Here is a 23,404-nt window from a genome sequence, read left to right on the forward strand (position 1 = left end):
CAACCAGAGTGAGTGGTTCGTGCTCCGTCAACCAGAGTGAGTGGTTCGTGCTCCGTCAACCAGAGTGAGTGGTTCGTGCTCCGTCAACCAGAGTGAGTGGTTCGTGCTCCGTCAACCAGAGTGAGTGGTTCGTGCTCCGTCAACCAGAGTGAGTGGTTCGTGCTCTGTCAACCAGAGTGAGTGGTTCGTGCTCCGTCAACCAGAGTGAGTGGTTCGTGCTCCGTCAACCAGAGCGAGTGGTTCGTGCTCCGTCAACCAGAGCGAGTGGTTCGTGCTCCGTCAACCAGAGCGAGTGGTTCGTGCTCCGTCAACCAGAGCGAGTGCTTCGTGCTCCGTCAACCAGAGCGAGTGCTTCGTGCTCCGTCAACCAGAGCGAGTGCTTCGTGCTCCGTCAACCAGAGCGAGTGGTTCGTGCTCCGTCAACCAGAGCGAGTGGTTCGTGCTCCGTCAACCAGAGCGAGTGCTTCGTGCTCCGTCAACCAGAGCGAGTGGTTCGTGCTCCGTCAACCAGAGCGAGTGGTTCGTGCTCCGTCAACCAGAGCGAGTGGTTCGTGCTCCGTCAACCAGAGCGAGTGGTTCGTGCTCCGTCAACCAGAGCGAGTGGTTCGTGCTCCGTCAACCAGAGCGAGTGGTTCGTGCTCCGTCAACCAGAGCGAGTGGTTCGTGCTCCGTCAACCAGAGCGAGTGGTTCGTGCTCCGTCAACCAGAGCGAGTGGTTCGTGCTCCGTCAACCAGAGCGAGTGGTTCGTGCTCCGTCAACCAGAGCGAGTGGTTCGTGCTCCGTCAACCAGAGTGAGTGGTTCGTGCTCCGTCAACCAGAGTGAGTGGTTCGTGCTCCGTCAACCAGAGTGAGTGGTTCGTGCTCCGTCAACCAGAGTGAGTGGTTCGTGCTCCGTCATCCTGAGAGAGTGGTTCATGCTCCGTCATCCGGAGCGAGTGGGCTTTGCTCCGTCATCCTGAGGGAGTGGTTCATGCTCCGTCATCCTGAGGGAGTGGTTCATGCTCCATCATCCTGAGCGAGTGGTTCGTGCTCCGTCATCCTGAGCGAGGGGTTCGTGCTCCATCAACCAGAGCGAGGGGTTCGTGCTCCATCAACCAGAGCGAGGGGTTCGTGCTCCATCAACCAGAGCGAGTGGTTCGTGCTCCATCAACCAGAGCGAGTGGTTCGTGCTCCATCAACCAGAGCGAGTGGTTCGTGCTCCATCAACCAGAGCGAGTGGTTCGTGCTCCATCAACCAGAGCGAGTGGTTCGTGCTCCATCAACCAGAGCGAGTGGTTCGTGCTCCATCAACCAGAGCGAGTGGTTCGTGCTCCATCAACCAGAGCGAGTGGTTCGTGCTCCATCAACCAGAGCGAGTGGTTCGTGCTCCATCAACCAGAGCGAGTGGTTCGTGCTCCATCAACCAGAGCGAGTGGTTCGTGCTCCATCAACCAGAGCGAGTGGTTCGTGCTCCGTCAACCAGAGTGAGTGGTTCGTGCTCCGTCAACCAGAGTGAGTGGTTCGTGCTCCGTCAACCAGAGTGAGTGGTTCGTGCTCCGTCAACCAGAGTGAGTGGTTCGTGCTCCGTCAACCAGAGTGAGTGGTTCGTGCTCCGTCAACCAGAGTGAGTGGTTCGTGCTCCGTCAACCAGAGTGAGTGGTTCGTGCTCCGTCAACCAGAGTGAGTGGTTCGTGCTCCGTCAACCAGAGTGAGTGGTTCGTGCTCCGTCAACCAGAGTGAGTGGTTCGTGCTCCGTCAACCAGAGTGAGTGGTTCGTGCTCCGTCAACCAGAGTGAGTGGTTCGTGCTCCGTCAACCAGAGTGAGTGGTTCGTGCTCCGTCAACCAGAGTGAGTGGTTCGTGCTCCGTCAACCAGAGTGAGTGGTTCGTGCTCCGTCAACCAGAGTGAGTGGTTCGTGCTCCGTCAACCAGAGTGAGTGGTTCGTGCTCCGTCAACCAGAGTGAGTGGTTCGTGCTCCGTCAACCAGAGTGAGTGGTTCGTGCTCCGTCAACCAGAGTGAGTGGTTCGTGCTCCGTCAACCAGAGTGAGTGGTTCGTGCTCCGTCAACCAGAGTGAGTGGTTCGTGCTCCGTCAACCAGAGTGAGTGGTTCGTGCTCCGTCAACCAGAGTGAGTGGTTCGTGCTCCGTCAACCAGAGTGAGTGGTTCGTGCTCCGTCAACCAGAGTGAGTGGTTCGTGCTCCGTCATCCTGTGCGAGTGGTCGTGCTCCGTCATCCTGTGCGAGTGGTCGTGCTCCGTCATCCTGTGCGAGTGGTCCGTGCTCCGTCATCCTGTGCGAGTGGTCCGTGCTCCGTCATCCTGTGCGAGTGGTCCGTGCTCCGTCATCCTGTGCGAGTGGTCCGTGCTCCGTCATCCTGAGCGAGTGGTCCGTGCTCCGTCATCCTGAGCGAGTGGTCCGTGCTCCGTCATCCTGAGCGAGTGGTCCGTGCTCCGTCATCCTGAGCGAGTGGTCCGTGCTCCGTCATCCTGAGCGAGTGGTCCGTGCTCCGTCATCCTGAGCGAGTGGTCCGTGCTCCGTCATCCTGAGCGAGTGGTCCGTGCTCCGTCATCCTGAGCGAGTGGTCCGTGCTCCGTCATCCTGAGCGAGTGGTCCGTGCTCCGTCATCCTGAGCGAGTGGTCCGTGCTCCGTCATCCTGAGCGAGTGGTCCGTGCTCCGTCATCCTGAGCGAGTGGTCCGTGCTCCGTCATCCTGAGCGAGTGGTCCGTGCTCCGTCATCCTGAGCGAGTGGTCCGTGCTCCGTCATCCTGAGCGAGTGGTCCGTGCTCCGTCATCCTGAGCGAGTGGTCCGTGCTCCGTCATCCTGAGCGAGTGGTCCGTGCTCCGTCATCCTGAGCGAGTGGTCCGTGCTCCGTCATCCTGAGCGAGTGGTCCGTGCTCCGTCATCCTGAGCGAGTGGTCCGTGCTCCGTCATCCTGAGCGAGTGGTCCGTGCTCCGTCATCCTGAGCGAGTGGTCCGTGCTCCGTCATCCTGAGCGAGTGGTCCGTGCTCCGTCATCCTGAGCGAGTGGTCCGTGCTCCGTCATCCTGAGCGAGTGGTCCGTGCTCCGTCATCCTGAGCGAGTGGTCCGTGCTCCGTCATCCTGAGCGAGTGGTCCGTGCTCCGTCATCCTGAGCGAGTGGTCCGTGCTCCGTCATCCTGAGCGAGTGGTCCGTGCTCCGTCATCCTGAGCGAGTGGTCCGTGCTCCGTCATCCTGAGCGAGTGGTCCGTGCTCGATCATCTTGAGGGAGTGGTTCGTGCTCCTTGACCCTGAGCGAGTGGTTCGTGTTCTGTCACCCTGAGCAAATGGGTTGTGCTCAGTCTTAATGATCGAGTGGTTCGTGCTCCGTCTCCCTGAGTGAGTAATTCATGCTCCATAACACACATATATATATATATATATATATATATATATATATATATATATATATATATATACATACATACATACATACATACATACACCACCCGTCAAAAGTTTTAGAACACCCCCATTTTTTCAGTTTTCCCTGAAATTTAAGCAGTTCAAGTCCAGTCAATAACCTGAAATGGTACAAAGCTAAGCGGTAAACTGCCAGAGGTTAAAAAAAAGGCTTGGATACCAACAACTGAAAAATAATGTAAATTTCAGAGTTGTTCAAAAAGGCCCTTTTCAGGGAATAAGTTGTTGTGGATTTCCGTCACTCCGGCGTGCAGGCGACCGCTTTTAGCTAATTGCGGCCGTGCGCCCACCGACCATAGCAATCCAGTCGCAGCTTTCGGATCAATGCCAAAATCCAGCTACGGGTGTGTTTTTAACCACACCACAACCTTGTCAATGCTCTGCCTGCGCTTCAGGGTTGATCGCGGAATTGTCGATTTACCTAATTATTCATGCGGTCAAACTACCGAGAGGTTGTACCTCAACGGGACCTGGCCGGAAATGAGCCGCGTTAAGTAGCTCTTTCCATCTGCGATTGCCGAGTGGTTTTTTTTATCGCCAAGCCCCGTTGGACCCGTTTATCTTATCAGCTATTAATAACCAGCTGTTTATTCCGAACGCAATTATGGCAGTTCAATGGAGGAAGGGACACAACGAGCAGGTGAATATTCAAACAATGCGGACATTTATTTGTACATACACAGATGTAAGCAATGGGGGTAAGGGACAAGACACGAGCAAAAATACCTATAGCCGTTGTCTATTTCATTTACATGCACTTAACAACAATTCTACTTATCGGACAAGGCGCCACAGACTTCCATGCAAAAACGCCAGGAAAGAAAAAGGAGAACAGGGCCCGTAGGCCTTTAATGTTCCTCGGAGCTGTGAAGACCGAAGGAGCTCCACGAGGCTGTGCAGGTTACCTTGTCGCCCTGGAGACGACTCGATGGGTCTTTCGGTCGGCGACCCTCCGTATGTCTCGTCGTCAACACGGCAGCTGGTGTAATGGCAGCTCGGTTGGTCCAGGCCTTGCCGTGCGGCCTGGTCGATCGGGCCTGGCCGACGATTCCTCAGAGGAGCGAACGGGCCTTGCTCTTTTGGATTTGATGCTCTTTTAAGAGCCCCCTCACTCTTCAGCGTCGCTCGGACCATCCCGGGGCCCGATCACTTCGGACCGTTATGTCGCCGGCTGGCAACTTCTCTCCGGCTGGCGACTTCTCTCTGGCTGGCGACTTTGCTGCCGCCTCCACCGACCAACAACTCTGCACGGCACTGCAGGCTTGACTGGACTCCAGACTCCAAACTCCACCGGACTCCAACGACCGAGCTCCACTCCGAACCCAGACTCCAGAGCTCCACTCAACCACTGAACTCAACTCTTGGCGTTTCAGCCCCGCCTTTTATCGGGTTCGGCGGTGGTGTTTGGTGTTTTTCCTTTGATCCTTCACCCCCGGCTGGCTCCACCCCTTTTGTCATTCTGATCCGATCTTGCCGTCAAACGCGGATGTGGTAGGAATCACCGACTTTCGCTCCAACGAGAGAGTCTTCGTGTTTGTCGGTGGAGATGTTTTTCGTATGTGGATGCCGTTGCTGGCGAAAAGATGGCAGCGTTTGTGGAGAGGAAGAGACGTTGTTCTTTTGTTGATGTTGTTTGTTGGGGAAAAGATGGCGGCGCCATGGAGATGCTGGTGAGGAGATGTTGGCGGTTGTGGCGAAGGTGGTGAGGAGATGTTGTTTAAAATAAAGATACAAAAGAATAACACTACCTCAAAGGTTCACAGCCCGGCACACGAATAATTCCCGTTAGACATCGGTGGGGAAATCTAATCTGGACACACACTTATCGGCATAACTGATCTTTGGGGAACCTGAATGGTGATCTGTGAATTTCCACAACCGTGACAAAGTAATGGGTTAGCAACTGCAGCTGTTCTGCAGCAATGGAAGTAAATTAAGCCTTGGAAGTTGATGCAAACAATTCTTACAGGTGTCCCAACTTTTGTTAATTAGTTACAAACCCTTTGTCTGTGTAAAAGCAGTGTTGGAACAGACTGTGTTGCTACACCCTCTGAAGCATTATTTGGACAATATTGCACTGCAAGAAGTAGAATATTGCTATCATATTGGTGAGAAAAAGATAATTAACAAAGGAAGACAGACAGACCATAATATCCCTTAAAAGTGTAGGTCTTTCCTTTAGAGAAATTGCAAACGAAGCCAAGGTGTCAGTGAGTACAGTTTCCTACACCATCAAAAGGCATTTGGATACTGGAGGAAACTCTGACAGGAAGAGGTCTGGCAGACCCAAAGCCACAACACAATCAGAAGACAAGTTTCTGAGAGTCAACAGCTTGCGTGAGAGGCGGCTCACAGGGCAGCAGCTTCAAGCACATCTTAACACTGTTCGAAGTAAGGAAGTCTCAGTTTCAACTGTGAAGAGAAGACTTCGAGATGCAGGTTTGACAGGTCGAGTGGCAGTAAAAAAGCCATTGCTTAGATGGCAAAATAAGAAAAAGAGGCTTCCCTGGGCCATGAAGCACCGCCAGTGGACCACTGAAAACTGGAAGAAGGTCTTGTGGACCGATTAATCAAAATTTGAAATCTTCGGTTCATCACGCAGGGTTTTTGTACGCCGTCGAGTAGGCGAAAGGATGGTTCCTCAGTGTCTGACACCAACTGTCAAACATGGAGGAGGAAGTGTGATGATGTGGGGCTCTTTTGCTGGATCCAGAGTCGGCGACTTGCACAGAGTGACTGGCACCCTGAACCAAAAGGGCTACTACCACAGCATTTTGCAGCGCCATGCAATACCCTCTATTCTACACCTAGTTGGTCAGGGTTTCATCCTCCACAGCAAGATAACGACCCAAACCATACCTCCAGGCTTTGTCAGAACTACCTGAGAAGAAAAGAACAAGACGGTAGGCTTCAAATCATGGAATGGCCAGTCTCCAGACTTAAACCCAATCGAGCTGGTTTGGGATGAACTGGACAGAAGGGTGAAAGCAAAGACAAGTGCAACACATTTGTGGGAACTTCTACAACAGTGTTGGGAAGAACTTTCCGAACAATATTTGATTTCCATTGTAGAAAGAATGCCACAAGTATGTTCGGTTGCTATATCTGCAAAAGGTGGCTACTTTGATGAGTCAAAAATTTAGACTAAATTTTGTTCAACAAAACGATTCCATGATTTCATTTTTATCTGCAATAGTTTATTTGTTCAAAGCTTTAATTTCAGAGTTCATTGAAACATTAAACTGCTTAAATTTCAGTAAAAACTGGAAAAATGGGGGTGTTCTAAAACTTTTGACTGGTCGTATATATATATATATATATATATATATATATATATATATATATATATATATATATATATATATATATATATATATATATATATATATATATATATATATATATATATATATATATATTGTGACGTCCACGGGACTTGAACAGTCCCGCCAACGTAGAATGAGCCGAAACGATGGAGGCAGTTTATTTATTTCTAACCCAAACATGGCGGTTCTAATCGCTCTACCGCAAACGGGACGAGGAAGGTGGCACGAGTCACTTTTCACTGAGTTGATGATGTTTATTTGTTTTTACTATCAACCAGAAACAACAAGACTCGGCAAGAAGAGGGATCTGGGGCGATTCGACGGGATGGTGTGGGATCGGGCGTGGGGAAAACACAGACAATTCCAATGAATATACAGATCTCAAACCTCAAAGGTGCCAAGTTCTCTCACACACACACACACACACACACACACACACACACACACACACACACACACACACACACACACACACACACACACACACACACACACACACACACACACACACACACACACACACACACACACACACAGTAGCTATTTCTGGTGGTCAGGCTGGACCGTAGTGTGGACGCAACTGTCCCTGGATCGGCGTCGGACGAGCTGGCCTTGCTCTCGTCAGGCGGGGCAGGAGAAACCGTGGTGCTGTCGACCTCCTGGTCTTGGCCCAAGTCCGCTCACAGCCGCCAGGGAACCAGTTCTGGCGCCAAGTTGCGAGCAGGAGAGGGAGGCAGGTCCGCCCGCCGTTCGACCCCGTACTCCGAGTCAGCAGAACCCCAGAGCCAACCAAGGTGAGGGACGAGGCTCAGCAAGGCTCCAAGACACGATGAAGAACACGATCGAATCAGCACAACAACAAGGACGCTCTCCGCGCAACAGCGTCCACACCAAAAAAACACGATCTTTTTGTCCAGATCTTCTTCCTCTTCTTTTTCGACCCCGAACAGATCCTTTTTATCCTCCTGTCCTGGTCACTTCCAATCGAGCCGTTTATTGGCCCACCGCCATCGCCTTCTGCCAATCGTGATCACGGAGTGGAGCCATCCGCTGCACTGTCCTGTGACGTCACGGCCAGCCTCCAGAGAATACCAAAAGGGGTTTACGCAGACACACTTACCCTATCCCGTGTCCCTATCTAATTACGTGACAATTATCATTTCCCCCTTGAAGAAATGAACATTTACAAGACAACTTATCACCACTGAATTGCTACTTATTACATCGAGATCCTGGTAAACTCGAACAGCATGGCATACCTAATTAAACATCCTGATTACCCTTTGAATGCATACCCCCCCCTCAAACGTAACACTGCCCCCTCCTCTGGTACCGCAGCTCCTGCAAGGTATATCACAGGCGCTACCGTACCAGCCTTAACACTTACTGACTCACACCTAATTAACCTAACGAAATAAAGTAGGAGGGGCAATGGGCAGCGAGTCGCAGCTAACTTACCTATCCTGCTTAATGTACTACCCCCTTATGGCCTTATCCTCGCCTAAACAATCATTCGTTTTTTTTTTTTAATTATTTTATTTTATCACATGAGAGCACTGAGCGAAGTTGCACTCCATCTTCTGGGTCATCGCTCTTGCCCAACACTCTTCCAGTGATCTGGGGAGGGGAAAAAAGGTTCCACAAAAACACAACTCTTATACTTTACATTCCTACTCTAAGCCTTAACGACACTATTCACAGGATATTTACACTTGACCGCCTCCCCCAGTGGATGCTAATAGACCCAGCGTTACCTGGGGAGCCAATTTTCAAATTTGCTTGCCCCAAAATTATGCGGACATCATGCCCTTGCTGCACATGTCAAGTTGTGCGGGATCGAGTGGGACTCACACATCTTCACAACACTCACACCATGGTCATCATCACATTTCTAGGTCATGGTCCTCATTTTAATCATGCAGGCTGAATCCCGTCGTGGCCGTGGGGTGGGTTACCACAAGATGATGGGGGCATCTCAGGTGCAACCATGCCCACAGGTAAGCTTTAGTCCAACCCAGACGTTTCTCCGTCCCGCTCCCTTTGATTCCCTCCCCTCTGGTAGCCATCAGCTCTAATCCCGTACAACACTCTGGAAGGGGCCTCACTGGCTCCTCTGGCCTTCCTGGGTCGCCAAGGTCCTAGCCGCCATGGTCGCTAAACCAGACACTCTCCCAGTTGCCTCCAGACACTGTCACCATTAGCCACCAGGTGGTGAATCTCCTTGAAGGGGGTCGCAATTCACGCTCACCGTGAGCTTCAGCAATCCCTGTGGACAAGCACATCATCCCCACCCACAAAACCCACATGACTCCCCCACCCCATCGGCCTTACATGTGACACCTGCATTTCTAACACTTCACCGACCATGACCTTCCCTGTTACCACACCATGTCCAATAAAAAATCAATGTGTGCACCATGCATTTCACTTCTTAACTTAAAACAACTCACACAGCACTTCTCACCCGATCCACGCACCAGCCATTGGACAGCCACTCGTGCCCGCTTTGTTACCAATTACCCACTGTCCCGATTGTCACTCTAAAACCCAGCAGAACTTACAAACCCATGCCAATTTTCCCACAATTCATTTTTTTCCACTAAAGGAGGGCACTTCGCCACAATCTCAGCAGCCGAGCATGGCCCTATATGCTCAGCCCAATCTAGTTTTCCCGACCCCCGACAGTGATCTCCGGACCCGACCTATGAAAGGGCATCTCGGATAGACCTGGCGGTTCAGCAGGAGGATTCACCCTCTCCGAGTCTAGAAGTGTATTGGAGGGTCCCTCCATCGCCGGGTACCGGCAATATCGTTGCATGTGTCCTCTTCGCCCGCACCGGAAACAACTCCCCATAAAAGGCCCCCGTGGGTATCGGTGTAATGTCTCTTCCGGTTCCGGACCCCCTCGGCCATAATCGAATTGCTCTATTGGCTGGGCTGGACCCTGCCGCTTTGGCGCACCAACTGCCGAATTACCCCTTATCAAACTTGACAGTTTCTGGCAAATTTCCTGAAACATTTGGGTAATGCCAATTTCTCCCAGCCCCCCTCCCTGATCCTGGATCTCCGCCTGTCGGATCGTCACCGATGGCCTCTCTGGAACCCGACCCGGCCGACTCCACGAGGCCAGCCTGGCCGCGCACTCGGCTGCTCGGTGAACGGTGGGTGGATCCTGTAACTCCACTAGCGCTCGGACCTCAGGGTCAGGAAGAGCAGCTAAAAATTTCTCCAGTGCCAGTCTGTCCCATGCCTCCACTGTAAGGTCCCGATACGCGATCCTGACTGATTGGTAAATGTCCTGTGCCAGCTCCTGCACTGTCTCACCCGGCTTTAATCTGCGGTGCTGGAGCTGGGCCCGCACCAGATCACAGTTTGCCGCGAACCCAAACCGACGGCTCAACGCCTCGCAAATGTGGGAGCTGGTCAACATCCCTCCGCGATCAAGTTTAACACATCTGCGGCTGGTACCCGCAACGTTGCCACCAAATTCCCTGTACGTTCCCGCTCATTCCACCCGTTTAGTCGGGAAATGCACTCAAATTGTGTCAGAAAAGCTTCAAGGCTCTCTGACCCGTCAAAATTTACCAGGGGGATCACTTTTACGGTGGCCCGCTTCTCAGTTTCTCCCTTGTCCGAATCCAGCCCAGGGATCAAACACCCTTGTGGCTGCGTATCCAATTTCGGAGCCCACTGTGGCCAAAGATGTTTTGTGGTGAGGGTCTCATGGGTCAATTTTGCCTCCTGTTCCAAACGTTGAATGGACCGATTAACCTCTTCCCGCAGGATCTTCTGGGCCCGCACAACCTCCTCCAAGGCTCCGTCGCGAGTTTGTAGCTGCTCTTCAACCAACCCGGACACTCTACTTACTAAAGACGGCTCTACCAGGCCTTTATCCAAGACTTCATCTTGGCTCATAATTTTATCTTGTTCGTCCAAACGAGCCTCCAATTCTTTTACCTCCTCCGCCAAATTCATCCCTTGCTTCCTCAGCTCTCCCCACTCTTCTACTTGCAGCTGCATACGAGCATCCACACAGGCACGATGACGTTCCAGGCTTTCATCCACTTTATCAACCCGAATGTTCGTTGCATCAATTTTATCTACCAATTTTTTTCGTATATTTTCCCCCCTCCAATGTAATTTCTACCTTTGTTTCCTCCAATCTATCCTCGAATTTACTTTGATTTCTCCCAATTTAACATCCACACACTCCTGCATCTCAGTTTTCATTTTCTCCATCTTTTCCCCCAATTCATCCCTCATTAAATCAATCCGTGCACCCAACTGTTCCTCCATTACCCCCAATTGACCTGTCATTTCTGCCCTCTGTGCCGTCATTTCTGCCCTCTGTGTCACGAATTGATTTGCCATTTGTACCGTCATTTCTGCCCTCTGTGTCATGAATTGATTTGCCATTTGTACCGTCATGCCCCCTATTAAACGTTCCAACATTGTCTGGATCGACATCGCGCCGGTTTCCGGCGCTGCCGGCCCCGTTACGGGCGATGAAACACGGTCCACGCTCGGAATGGGGGAGGTTCCAACCCTACCCCCGTCTCTCCCCTCTTCCCCCGACTCGCTGCCAGACACGTGGCTTTCCTCCTCAAACATCTGCACATCCGCCATGGTGCAGAAGTCCGTTTGCCGCCAATTAATTTAAATTTGAAAAATCCCGCCAAAATTTTCCCGCGCTCACGCGCTTTTCTGTAGTAATTTTATATTCCAATTCGTGGCGAGATTTTAATCTTGGTATATTCTCCCGATACCAAATATAATTTAGAGGAGTTCGAACATCCCACTCCTGACACCAATGTGACGTCCACGGGACTTGAACAGTCCCGCCAACGTAGAATGAGCCGAAACGATGGAGGCGGTTTATTTATTTATAACCCAAACATGGCGGTTCTAATCGCTCTACCGCAAACGGGACGAGGAAGGTGGCACGAGTCACTTTTCACTGAGTTGATGATGTTTATTTGTTTTTACTATCAACCAGAAACAACAAGACTCGGCAAGAAGAGGGATCCGGGCGATTCGACGGGATGGTGTGGGATCGGGCGTGGGGAAAACACAGACAATTCCAATGAATATACAGATCTCAAACCTCTAAGGCGCCAAGTACACACACACACACACACACACACACACACACACACACACACACACACACACACACACACACACACACACACACACACACACACACACACACACACACACACACATACACATACACATACACACACACACAGAAAACGTAGCTATTTCTGGTGGTCAGGCTGGACCGTGGTGTGGACGCAACTGTCCCTGGATCGGCGTCGGACGAGCTGGCCTTGCTCTCGTCAGGGGGGGGGGGGCAGGAGAAACCGTGGTGCTGTCGACCTCCTGGTCTTGGCCCAAGTCCGCTCACAGCCGCCAGGGAACCAGTTCTGGCGCCAAGTTGCGAGCAGGAGAGGGAGGCAGGTCCGCCAGCCGTTCGACCCCGTACTCCGAGTCAGCAGAACCCCAGAGCCAACCAAGGTGAGGCACGAGGCTCAGCAAGGCTCCAAGACACGATGAAGAACACGATCAAATCAGCACAACAACAAGGACGCTCTCCGCGCAACAGCCTCCACACCAAAAAAACACGATCTTTTTGTCCAGATCTTCTTCCTCTTCTTTTTCGACCCCGAACAGAACCGTTTTATCCTCCTGTCCTCGTCACTTCCAATCGAGCCGTTCATTGGCCCACCGCCATCGCCTTCTGCCAATCGTGATCACGGGGCGGAGCCATCCGCTGCACTGTCCTGTGACGTCACGGCCAGCCTCCAGAGAATACCAAAAGGGGTTTACGCAGACACACTTACCCTATCCCGTGTCCCTATCTAATTACGTGACAATTATCATTTCCCCCTTTAAGAAATGAACATTTACTAGACAACTTATCACCACTGAATTGCTACTTATTACATCGAGATCCTGGTAAACTCGAACAGCATGGCATACCTAATTAAACATCGTGATTACCCTTTGAATGCATACCCCCCCTCAAACGTAACAATATAATATATATATATATATATATATATATATATATATATATATATATATATATATATATATATATATGTTGTTACGGATTTCAGAATCTGGTCTGATGAATGCATCCACACATCCAGGTCCTCAGACAGTTATTTCCTTAAATGGATGTCCAGAGTAGCCCAAGTCCCATATTTAGTGGGATTTTAAATGCGGTGCATTGAGAAGGGTAAAGGATAGATCCCCTCTCGTATCGGAAGCTTTTTTCTTTACGACAGACCATTTTTTTCACACATTTCATTCGTGGACGCCGAGACCCGCCCTTTTTCGAGAGCCCGGGTTGTCATGGTAACGGTGCGCAAATGGGGCGGGGTGAGCTTGGGGGGACTCTGCGCCCGCCGAGACGGCCTGCATATATAAAAAGAAAGTGATAAGGAAAGCGCGAGAGGAGAGAAGCCAGCAAGAAGCAGGCAAGCGAGCCAAAGAAAGGAAGCGCGCGAGGGAGCAAGAACAATGAAAGTGTGCGAGGGAAGAAGTGGTCAAGCCAGCCAGAGAAGAAGCGCATCAGAGTACGAGCAAGAAGCGGGCAAGTGCGTGAGGGAAGAAGCGAGTGGTTGTGAGCAGCACCGACAACGAGTGAGGCATGGGTCAGTCACCAATGAGTGAGGCGCGGGTCAGTCACCAACGGACTGTGTGGGTTACTGGACGTCACCAGTTTTGTGAAGTGTGAGGAGCTGCCCGTGTTGCAGCACCAGGGTCTAAACCTGCGAAAAACTATCTCGGTGCCCCCCCCCCAGCCGTCGACTGGCATTCAAAGCTGTTGGCGAGTGTGTGCACGGCAAGGCTGGGTGCTGGTGGTGGACAAGACACGCACACACACATTTCAGGCCGTTTTCACTTCACGGATGACTTCTCTCTGGTGAGCGAGACAAATCTTCTCCCCCCCCCCCACCCCTGAATGATCTGCTGGGTACCCTTGTCTGTGTTGAGTTGTAAGTAAGTCAACGCCTGATAAGCATCTGCTCTCTGTCTCTTTCCTGTCATTTGATTGATTTTGCCAGATTAATTATTCATTTTGATTGCTTTGGAATTTATTCACTTATTTACCCCTGGAAAAAAGTTATTTGTATTTATTTATTTATTTCCTTATGAATAAATCATTTGTTGACTTCCAACCTGTCTGTGTTTGTCCTTTCCTTCCATTCGTCTAGCATTGTCTGAACCGAGATAGACTGGGAGGTAATTACCACAGATTTGACCAAAAATAGTCGGCACGCACCAGCGGTTAAAACGCTCGGCCGCTCTAATTGAAACCTAATCAAGATAAGATTGGTGCTTTGCCGAGGGCGTGCTCCCAGTTCAGGTAACCATGTGACCTTTAGTTTAACGGCATAATTAGACGGTCGACACTGGAACTCGTGGTTAACTGGGTGCCGCTCGTGGTTCTTAAACAACCCACCGTACTACAACGTTAATTGTGAGCGGTGGCCCCAGGTCCGGCTCTTCCGAGGACAACCGGGGATTAATCCACCAAAGTGACAAGCTGGTGTCTCATCCCCTTGGCTCAACAAAATAAACACACACACACACACACACACACACACATATATATATATATATATATATATATATATATATATATATATATATATATATATATATATATATATATATATATATATATATATATACACATATACATATACACACTAGTATGTACTAGTAATGTACTAGTACTAGTAGTAATATGTACTAGTAGTAATGCCCGGCGTTGCTCGGGCTAGCAATAAAGCCCGGTGTTGGCCGGGCTTTCTTGCAAATTTCCTGAATAGCGGTTAGGGGTTAGCTGTTAGGGTTAGCGTTAGCTGTTAGGGTTAGTGTTAGGGTAGCTAACACTAACCCTAACAGCTTGGCGTAGCGGAGGTAAACAGCGCCCGGGGCAAAGTGGAAATTTGCGTCCCCCATAGGCCTTAAACTTGAGTGGATTTGAATGGAAAATCCCATAAGGGATATCGATTTATCGATTTTTTTTTTCGAATATCGGAAGCGTTATGGAAAAAATTTATAGCCAATCACCTAAGTTGGACCAAAAGCCATAATCGTACCGAATTTGAATGGAATCCGTTGGAGTTTGTGAAAATGCATCAAAACGAATTTTGAGGGGCCTCTTAAGGAAGACAATAATATCATTAGTATATGTGCCAAATCTTGTTTCATTTCATGCAGTAACAAAAATCTGATGGTGGAACAAAGAAAGGGGCATGCCAATATATATATATATATATATATATATATATATATATATATATATATATATATATATATATATATATGTATATGTATATGTATATGTATATGTATATATATATATATATATATATATATTACATGGCCAAAAGTATACGGACACCCTTTCTAATTAGTGGATTCGGCTATTGCAGCCACAATCGTTGCTGACTAGTGTATAAAATCAAGCACACAGCCATGCAATCCATAGACAAACATTGGCAGGGGAATGGGCCATACTGAAGAGCTCAGTGACTTAAAACGTGGCACCCTCATCGGATGCCACCTCTCCAACAAGTCAGCTCGTCAAATTTCTACCCTGCTAGAGCTGCCCCGGTTAACTTAATGCTGTTATTGTGAAGTGGAAACGTCTGGGAGCAACAACAGCTCAACTGCGAAGTGGTTTACCACAAAAGCCCACAGACCGGGACTGCCGAGTGCTGAAGCGCATAGCATGGAGAAATCGTCTGTCGTCGGTTGCAACACTCACTACCGAGTTCCAAACTGACTCTGGAAGCAACATCAGCACAAGCACTGATTGTCGAGACCTTCATGAAATGGGTTTCCATGGTTGAGCAGCCGCGCAACAAGCCTAAGATCACCAAGTGCAATGCCAAGCGTCGGCTTGAGTGGTGTTAAGCTCACTGCCATTCGACTCTGGAGCAGTGGAAAGCATTCTCTGGAGTGATGAATCACGCTTTACCATCTGGCAGTCCGACAGACATATCTGGGTTTGACGGATGGCAGGAGAACGCGACCTGCCCGAATGCATAGTGCCAACTGTAAAGTTTGGTGGAGGAGGAATAATGGGCTGGGCTGTTTTTCATGGTTTGGGCTAGGCCCGTTAGTTCCAGTGAAGGGAAATTTTAACGGTACAGCGTACAATGACATTCTTGACGATTCTGTGCTTCCGACTTTGTGGCAATAGTTTGGGGAAGGCCCTTTCCTGTTACAGCATGACAATGCCCCCCATGCACAAATGGAGGTCCATCCAGAAATGGTTTGTCGAGATCAGTGTGGAAGAATTTGACTGGCCTGCACAAATCCCTGACCTCATCCCCGTTGAACACCTTTGGGATGAATTGGAACGCTGACTGAGCCAGACCTAATCACCCAACATCAATGCCCCACCTCACCAATGCTCTTGTGGCTGAATGGAAGCAGATCCTCGCAGCAATGTTCCAACATGTAGTGGAGAGCATTCCCAGAAGAGTGGAGGCTGTTACAGCAGCAAAGTTGGGACCAACTCCATACTAATGCCCATGATTTTGGAATGAGATGTTGCACGAGCAGGATGGTGTCCACATACTTTTGGCCATGTGGTGTGTATACATGTATACATGTATGTATGTATGTATGTATGTATATATATATGTATGTATGTATATGTATATATATATATATATATATATATATATATATATATATATATATATATATATATATATATATATATATATGTATGCCTGGTGTTGGTGTAGTGGCTTGGGATCCAAAAGGTCCTGAGTTCAAGCCCTGTTGGCCACTTAATACACACCAGGAGGTGTACATTAATAATATATTAATACACACCAGGAGGTTGACTTAGCTTGTCATCCTACTGAGGTCGGTGAAGTGAGTACCAGTGTACTGGGCCCGGTGTATGCCCCGGTTAGAATAGGTGTACCATATCCCTGTGTCGTAAGAGGCGACCAGGGTTGCGTCAGGAAGGGCATCCGGCGTAAAATCTGTGCCAAATCATTATGCGGATCTCAATCCACTGTGGCGACCCCGAATGGGAGTAGCCAAAAGAAGAAGAAGAAGAAGACTCATTGGTGAAGAATCACTTAAAAAATTATCAGATCCATATCCGGATCTTCACCAAAAAGATGCGCAAAAGTCGGTGTCACATAACTAAGCTCTCCACCAAATTTCATCCGAATCCATCCAAAATATTTGGAGATATTTTGTTCACAAACAGACAAACAAACAGACACACAGACAGGGGTGAATACACAACCTCCATCCACCTTCGTTGGCAGAGATTAAAATGAAAAATCATGTGGGGATGGAATCCCCCCCAAAAAACAACCAAACAAGGTTGGAAGGAATGACAAAGAATGAGTGACAAGGAACAACTACTTCAGCTGTATTTTTATAAATCTCCCCGTCAAGCTCATCTGCACCATCCAGACATGTCCGGAGATAACCACCGTCCGAGCATGTCCGGATGTATCAAATAATGTGCAACTACAACTCGCTGGATGTTTATGAGCATTACAGCTGAAATGCGATAAGCTCGAGAATCTCTTCACCTTTTAACCCGCTAATCGCGGAAATGTAATCAAAGCACGAATACTCGCAGATGCCCAGAATGTAAAACAATGTTCAAATTGGACAAATGAACACATCCTCAAGAATCGGAATTGCTGCTGAGGTCAATTATGCAGTTTAAATTTTGAAATTCGGCTCAGGTTCAGAGATTGTAGAGGTTATTGCACTTGCAGAAATGAAATAAAGCCATGAACACTGGTGTTTCCAGGAGTTTATATGCATTGTGATGTATCCAGCGTTTTGAAGGTATGAAGACTTAGGCATTCAATGATGTGAGTGAGGAAAGTGAAAAAAATATATTTGAGCCCTTTTTCGTAAAGAAACTGTTAAGGACTGTTCCAAGTCAAGGCATTGTTGAGTAGGCCAAAAAAAAAATGGTGAATTAAGGCCCCAGTGAAGGAGAGTGCGTTGATCAAAGGGGTGATCAAGGATGAAGTATTGATAAAGGATAATTTAATAAGGCAGTAAATTATCTTCAAAATGAGTGTTTATATTTACCCAAACACCCAGTTTTCATTCATGCACTCCCTTGGAGTTCCCTCATTATGCCTGCAAAATTCCAGGCCACTCTGTTTCATGGTTTTGGGGTTAAGGAGGAGATACAACGACACACTGACATTTATGAGTCTAGATACAGACACCAACCAGTTTGGGTTTATGACAGAAAGATCAACAACAGAAGAGACTATAACTTTGAGACTGCCAAGCGAAGCATTTGGCAACAGAAAGATCAACAACAGAAGAGATTATAACTTTGAGACTGCCAAGAGAAGCATTTGGCAAAGAATGGAAACTGTCATAGTGTTCGTTGATGGAGAACGTATATAGTCAAGTACAAAGAGCAGTTGAATAGGCTCTCTCTCTCTCAAGCAGCTTGTGCCTGAAGAAATGACAATTGGTAATGTATTTAAAAATAAATAATCAGGAACTATGGTAAAGACCAAATTGGAATGCAGTGAAATGTTTGAAGTCGAGGAAGGATTCCATTCTGGATCGTTTTAAAGTCCTTTACTGTTTGTATCGTGATGGAAGAATTGACAAAGAATGAAAGGTTGTGACTGCCATGTGAGTTATTGGACGCTGATGACTTTCCTATTTGGAATGATTTTAACTTTTGTTTGACTGCGCCAGGCATTCAAACTGAAAAAAAGATTATCTCACTCCTCTCTACGCATGTGTGATGGGGACAAATTCAGAGCCAAAGTACTGTTAAATGACAAACTTGTCTTCTTACTCATGTTCCGATTCGTGTTCAAAATATAACATTCGATTTAAATAAGTTTTTCCTCAATCATAAACTGATAAGATGGACGGACAGGCGGACGGACAGATGGACATAAACCAATTGCTTAACCCCGCTTTTCGCTTCACATGCACGGGGTAAAAATATAAAAACACCAAAAACAAAAGCATAGATTAGTTTTCGTTCATTAGAGAAATACTCTCAGGATATTGTGTTGAAACCAGTCCACCTATAACCATCTCATTCTTCTTGTCTGTACACTTCCCAGGGTTAATTTTTAAAAAATTTTTACGTTTATGCTGCAATGAAGTCAAAGTTCTGAAAAAGGCTGTTTTTCATTTTCATACTATTAAGGGGAAGAGGGAGAGTGGTGGAGGGTGGAGGGGATGGTGTATGTAATGTGAGTTAACTTCATTGAACATATTATTACATTTGTGGGATAGAGGTCAGTAGTTATAGATAAGGATTTAGACATTGCACAAACAGGCCTACAGGACTAATTTTGTCATTAATTGATTGAAGTGCAGCGTAATGTATATAGTTTAAAAACTATGTCCCCCCCCCTCCCCAGGTGAAACTAACAAGATGAAGTCGGTGGCATTTCCTTCAACACATACATCACCACCACATCCCCCTTCCCCCACACCCACGTGTGTGTGTGTGTGTGTGTGTGTGTGTGTGTGTGTGTGTGTGTGTGTGTGTGTGTGTGTGTGTGTGTGTGTGTGTGTGTGTGTTTATATATATGAAAGTACATTTATAGTTTTAACAATTACACAACACTTTTGAATCTCCCTCCACCACCTTACACAGATGCTGCAACATTCCACAGGTTGAACTGTGACTTTTTTGTTTACAAGTTCGAGGCTCGTGGAGGAACTAGAACATAGAACGGATCAGGACGTACCAGAACAAAAGGAAGAGAAGAAAGGGGGTGGGAGGGGGACACAAGAGCATGGTTGAGGGACAGTACAAGGAGACTTGGACAAATAAGGGATGCGTGGAAGAATGAGGGCTATAGGGCAGGCAGGCCCGTAGCCAGGGCTCAGCATTAAGGGGCCATATGAACTGGATGGGGGCGCACAATTATTATATTTAATTTTTTGATAACCCGGTATACTATTGTATTCATGCAGCATTGACACATCTATACTGAGGTTGCGGTCGCATACTAACCAAATTGATCTCAGCTGGATTTAATGTTCCGATGTTTTTGGCCTAAAATAATTTGAATGCAGGAGAGCCGCAACAAACCAGCACATTCACAAAGCAGATATTCAATGATTAGACAATTAGCACCAATTCAGGTGCACTTATACAAGGTGTTGTCAAGAATTGGCATGAGAAAATTAATATACCAGAGATACAATGACTAAACGGGGGAGGTTGGCACCAGAATCAGTGCACTTTCAAATAAGATAAAGTAGGCTATGACCTGCGGTCATCACGTTAAACTATCAACAGCAAATACGACCAGCCTGAAGATACCACAAAGTCCGCATTTAAAGCAGTCAATTACACAGAGGTAAGGTTATGCACAAAGCACTAGATATGGGATATGCAAAGCACCAAACACAACATTTTAACTTAAACATCAGAAGTACAAAGCAGCCGACCACGGCGGTTGCTGACCACAACCACAACCACAACCACACACGCATCACCAGCAGTCACACACACAATCTGAACTCCTCGTATAGTTTTTATACCGCTGTACTCGCTGTCAGAAGAGCTGCAGGTGACGCGTCTCGGTGTGGAATCTTGTGAGGACCTTCTCCTTCCGTTCATTCAGGCATTTACGTCTGAGGTCTTTACATTTGCGTGTAAAGAACTGCTTTGCAACCACACACTCTGTTTCACTGATGGTTGACTTTGTTAATGTCATGATGTGCTGGAGCAAGTGGGGATCCAAAAACGTGCCATTTTCGGGATTCAAGACAGCGAGTGAACGGGCGAGTTGTGTGTTGCGCTCACTGAAGCGCTGAGCGATCTCTCCAAGCACAGTGTCAATTGCGCTGTAAAAACCCTCTGCAGTTCCGTCTTGTCATTGTCATTGTTTTGTCCTGTAGTCTCCAAAACTACAAACTGTTCCAAGTTCTTATGCATTGTTAGTCTCCGTTTTGGTGGTGCAGGTGAAGAAGTGTGAGCATCGTTGGCCTTGTTCCACAGATCAGTGAACTCATCCTCAGAGAGGAGTTTCTTCACGCACTCTGTAGCACTCGCCACCAGTTCCAACCCCGTTATCAAGTCCATTTCCTCTGCCTGCAAGAGTCTGTTAGGGCCATCTAACAACATCAGCAGTTTTTGTACAAAGATAGCAATGAACATGAAGGCAGGCCCAGAGACTTCCCGCAAAAGCCCAATAGCCTCCATCCTCATCTCTGCCCCGTAGGCGCGCTCTGCATCAATCTCCGACAGTAAGGAAGTGATATCCTTAAAAGATCCTATGATCACAGACACGGTGGCGAAATGTCCCGTCCACCTTTGATCAAGAAGTCATTTTAACCGCTCACCTTTATACTCTGCAGCAACAGTGGGCTTTCTAAAGAATTTGTACAGGCAACAACAAACCCCGAGGAAATCAGTGACAGCTTTCTCTGCTGCCAGTGCGTGGACAACTACCAGATGGATTTGGGGATTTCTCTTTCCAATATCTCTTGCAACAACTTTTGCACCCCACCGTGCTTCCCAGCCATTACCGAAGCCCCGTCGTACACCTGACTTAATATTTTTGACATGTCAAGTCCTGTTTTTGTCAGCTCTGCAATTATTAGGTCTGTCAATGTTTTTGCATCTCCAGCGTCGGCTGTAGCTATTGTGCGTAGACGCTCTGTTACTTCATTTGATGCAGATACAAAGCGAATGATGATTGATATGTTCTCACATTCAGTGGGGTCCCTCGTCCCATCCACCTTGATGGTAAACCACGATGTGCCTACTTCTTCCACGATGGCATCCGTCACAACTTACTCAATGTGCAGATCAGTTCATTCTGCATTTCCGGACTAGTATAGCTTGTGTTTCGTGGGATATGCTTTATTATTTCGGCTAGCTCGGTGTCTTTTTTGAGTGTAGTTTAAAAGTGAGAGAAAGAGCCCACTGTGCTCGTCTGACATATCCTCAAAATTATCAAGGCTCCCTCTAAAAGGTATCTGATTTTCGGCGACAAATCCCACAACATCTATAACGGCAGACGCATAGAACCGGTTTCTATTTAGTTGGTCAGCATTGAGGAGTGTAGAAATCTCCTTACCACAACGGATGCGCCTCTCGTTCTCCTTCCACCTCAAAACACAAGTTAAATGTTCCTTTGAAGTTGCGTGTGTTGTGAAACCCCCTGTCTTTCTCAACAGCATGTTTCCGGTGTTTTCTCATATATATGTTTTCTCAATTCCGGTGGCCTCGCACTGTGAAAGTAGAGTCCACTGGGCCACGTGCAGTGTTAAACTTCCTACATGGATAGCAGAATGCTGCATCTGTCTGCACACTGACTGTATTCCAGCCATTCATTAGTCTGGTACCACGAGGACACAAACGAGCAATTCTTGTTCTGCAACAGATGGCCAGGGTACCGCTGTAGAACAACTTGATTTGGTCTCTGACTTCCATGATCATCGGGAAGCGACTTGACAGTCACACCCGACCCCGAGGCCACCGCCGAGCGTGGCAACCCAGCTGCCTGCACTGGGGCTCCAGCCGCAGGGCTAACGTTGCTGGCTTGGCCAGGTTGGCCAGCTTCTGTCGGTATTTCATCGACATGATCGTCTCCTCCTCCTCCTCCAACTCCTCCCACAACATGTCTTTCATCATCTTCTTTATTTTTGTCGGTTGCACTTTTTTTCCTTTTCTGAGCCATTTTCGTATATCCATCATCCACGTCTTTTTCTCCTGCTGCTAGCTAGCGCTCTCCGTGACTCGCCCCTCATGACTCATGTCACTCATCTCACGACTCGCGAGATTTGACGGTTGACGGTTTTATTTATTAAATGATGCATGCATCAAAAACAGGTTTTATCTGCTACTTTTCAAATGTAAGCAAGATTGCAAACACATTTTTAATTTTTATTATAAAATTACTTTTGTAAGATGGAGGGTTGACGGGTTGTGAAGGTCACGCGGTGCACTTCATCTTTAATTATGTAAATTTAGGTCTTTTCCTAAATCATATTATCAAATGTCAGGTCAGGTATGGGAGCATGTGCCAGAACAGCACGTCGCTGCGTCCACTTTCCGCCGGTACTCCAGGGGCCTCCGTCTGGCCATCCCCCAGGCAGATGCCAGGCCCATCCCCATCTCCTTGAGATGATGGTCAACCTGTTGCAACCATGAGGCACGTGGTCGACCCACTGGCCTCCTCCACTCATGAGACTCCCTTGCTGAGAGAATCTGGTGAGCAGGATCAGAGTCAGGAAAACGAGCCACATGTCCATACAGCCGCAACTGACGCTCACGGACTATGCAGGTAACAAATCTCATCCGAGTCTCTCTCAGCAACCGCTCGTTGGACACAAAATCCGACCAGCGATAGCCAAGGATTCTCCGAAGAGACCTGGTACCAAAGGAATTAAATCTCCGTCTCAGATCCTTGGTCAGAGTCCAAGTCTCGCACCCATAGAGCAAGACTGGAAGTACCAAGGACCTGAAGACTCGGACTTTCGTCCTCCCGCACAGGTACCGGCAGCGCCACACCCCATGATCCAGTGAATCCATGACTCCCCAGGCCCGACCCAGACGTCTATTGACCTCTGACTCGCAGCCAGCAGAGACATGAATATCACTGCCAAGGTAAGTGAACCTCT

General features: G+C 48.2%; 1 protein-coding gene across 4 annotated transcripts in view; it reads left to right on the plus strand.

Annotated features, from left to right (window-relative positions):
* Window positions 1-23,404, plus strand: part of HYKK (hydroxylysine kinase) — an 80,179-nt gene that overhangs the window by 3,374 nt on the left and 53,401 nt on the right. Inside the window, exons 1-2 of one of the 4 annotated variants that reach the window (XR_015056456.1) lie at window positions 18,149-18,263; window positions 19,180-19,198. The exons of 1 other annotated variant lie outside the window; for it this stretch is intronic. Coding sequence is in view for 1 of the 3 variants with exons in the window: in XM_085874843.1 (XP_085730969.1) it covers window positions 13,672-13,685 (14 nt within the window). In the remaining 2 variants the exon portion in view is untranslated. Of the gene's footprint in view, window positions 1-13,563; window positions 13,686-18,148; window positions 18,264-19,179; window positions 19,199-23,404 lie in introns of those variants that run through there. 2 more of the 4 variants (XM_085874843.1, XM_085874845.1) reach the window with 2 other exon arrangements.

Source organism: Eptatretus burgeri, chromosome 3, assembly GCF_056783735.1.
Source record: "Eptatretus burgeri isolate ZD-2024b chromosome 3, Ebu_testis_v1, whole genome shotgun sequence".
NCBI lineage: Eukaryota > Metazoa > Chordata > Myxini > Myxiniformes > Myxinidae > Eptatretus > Eptatretus burgeri.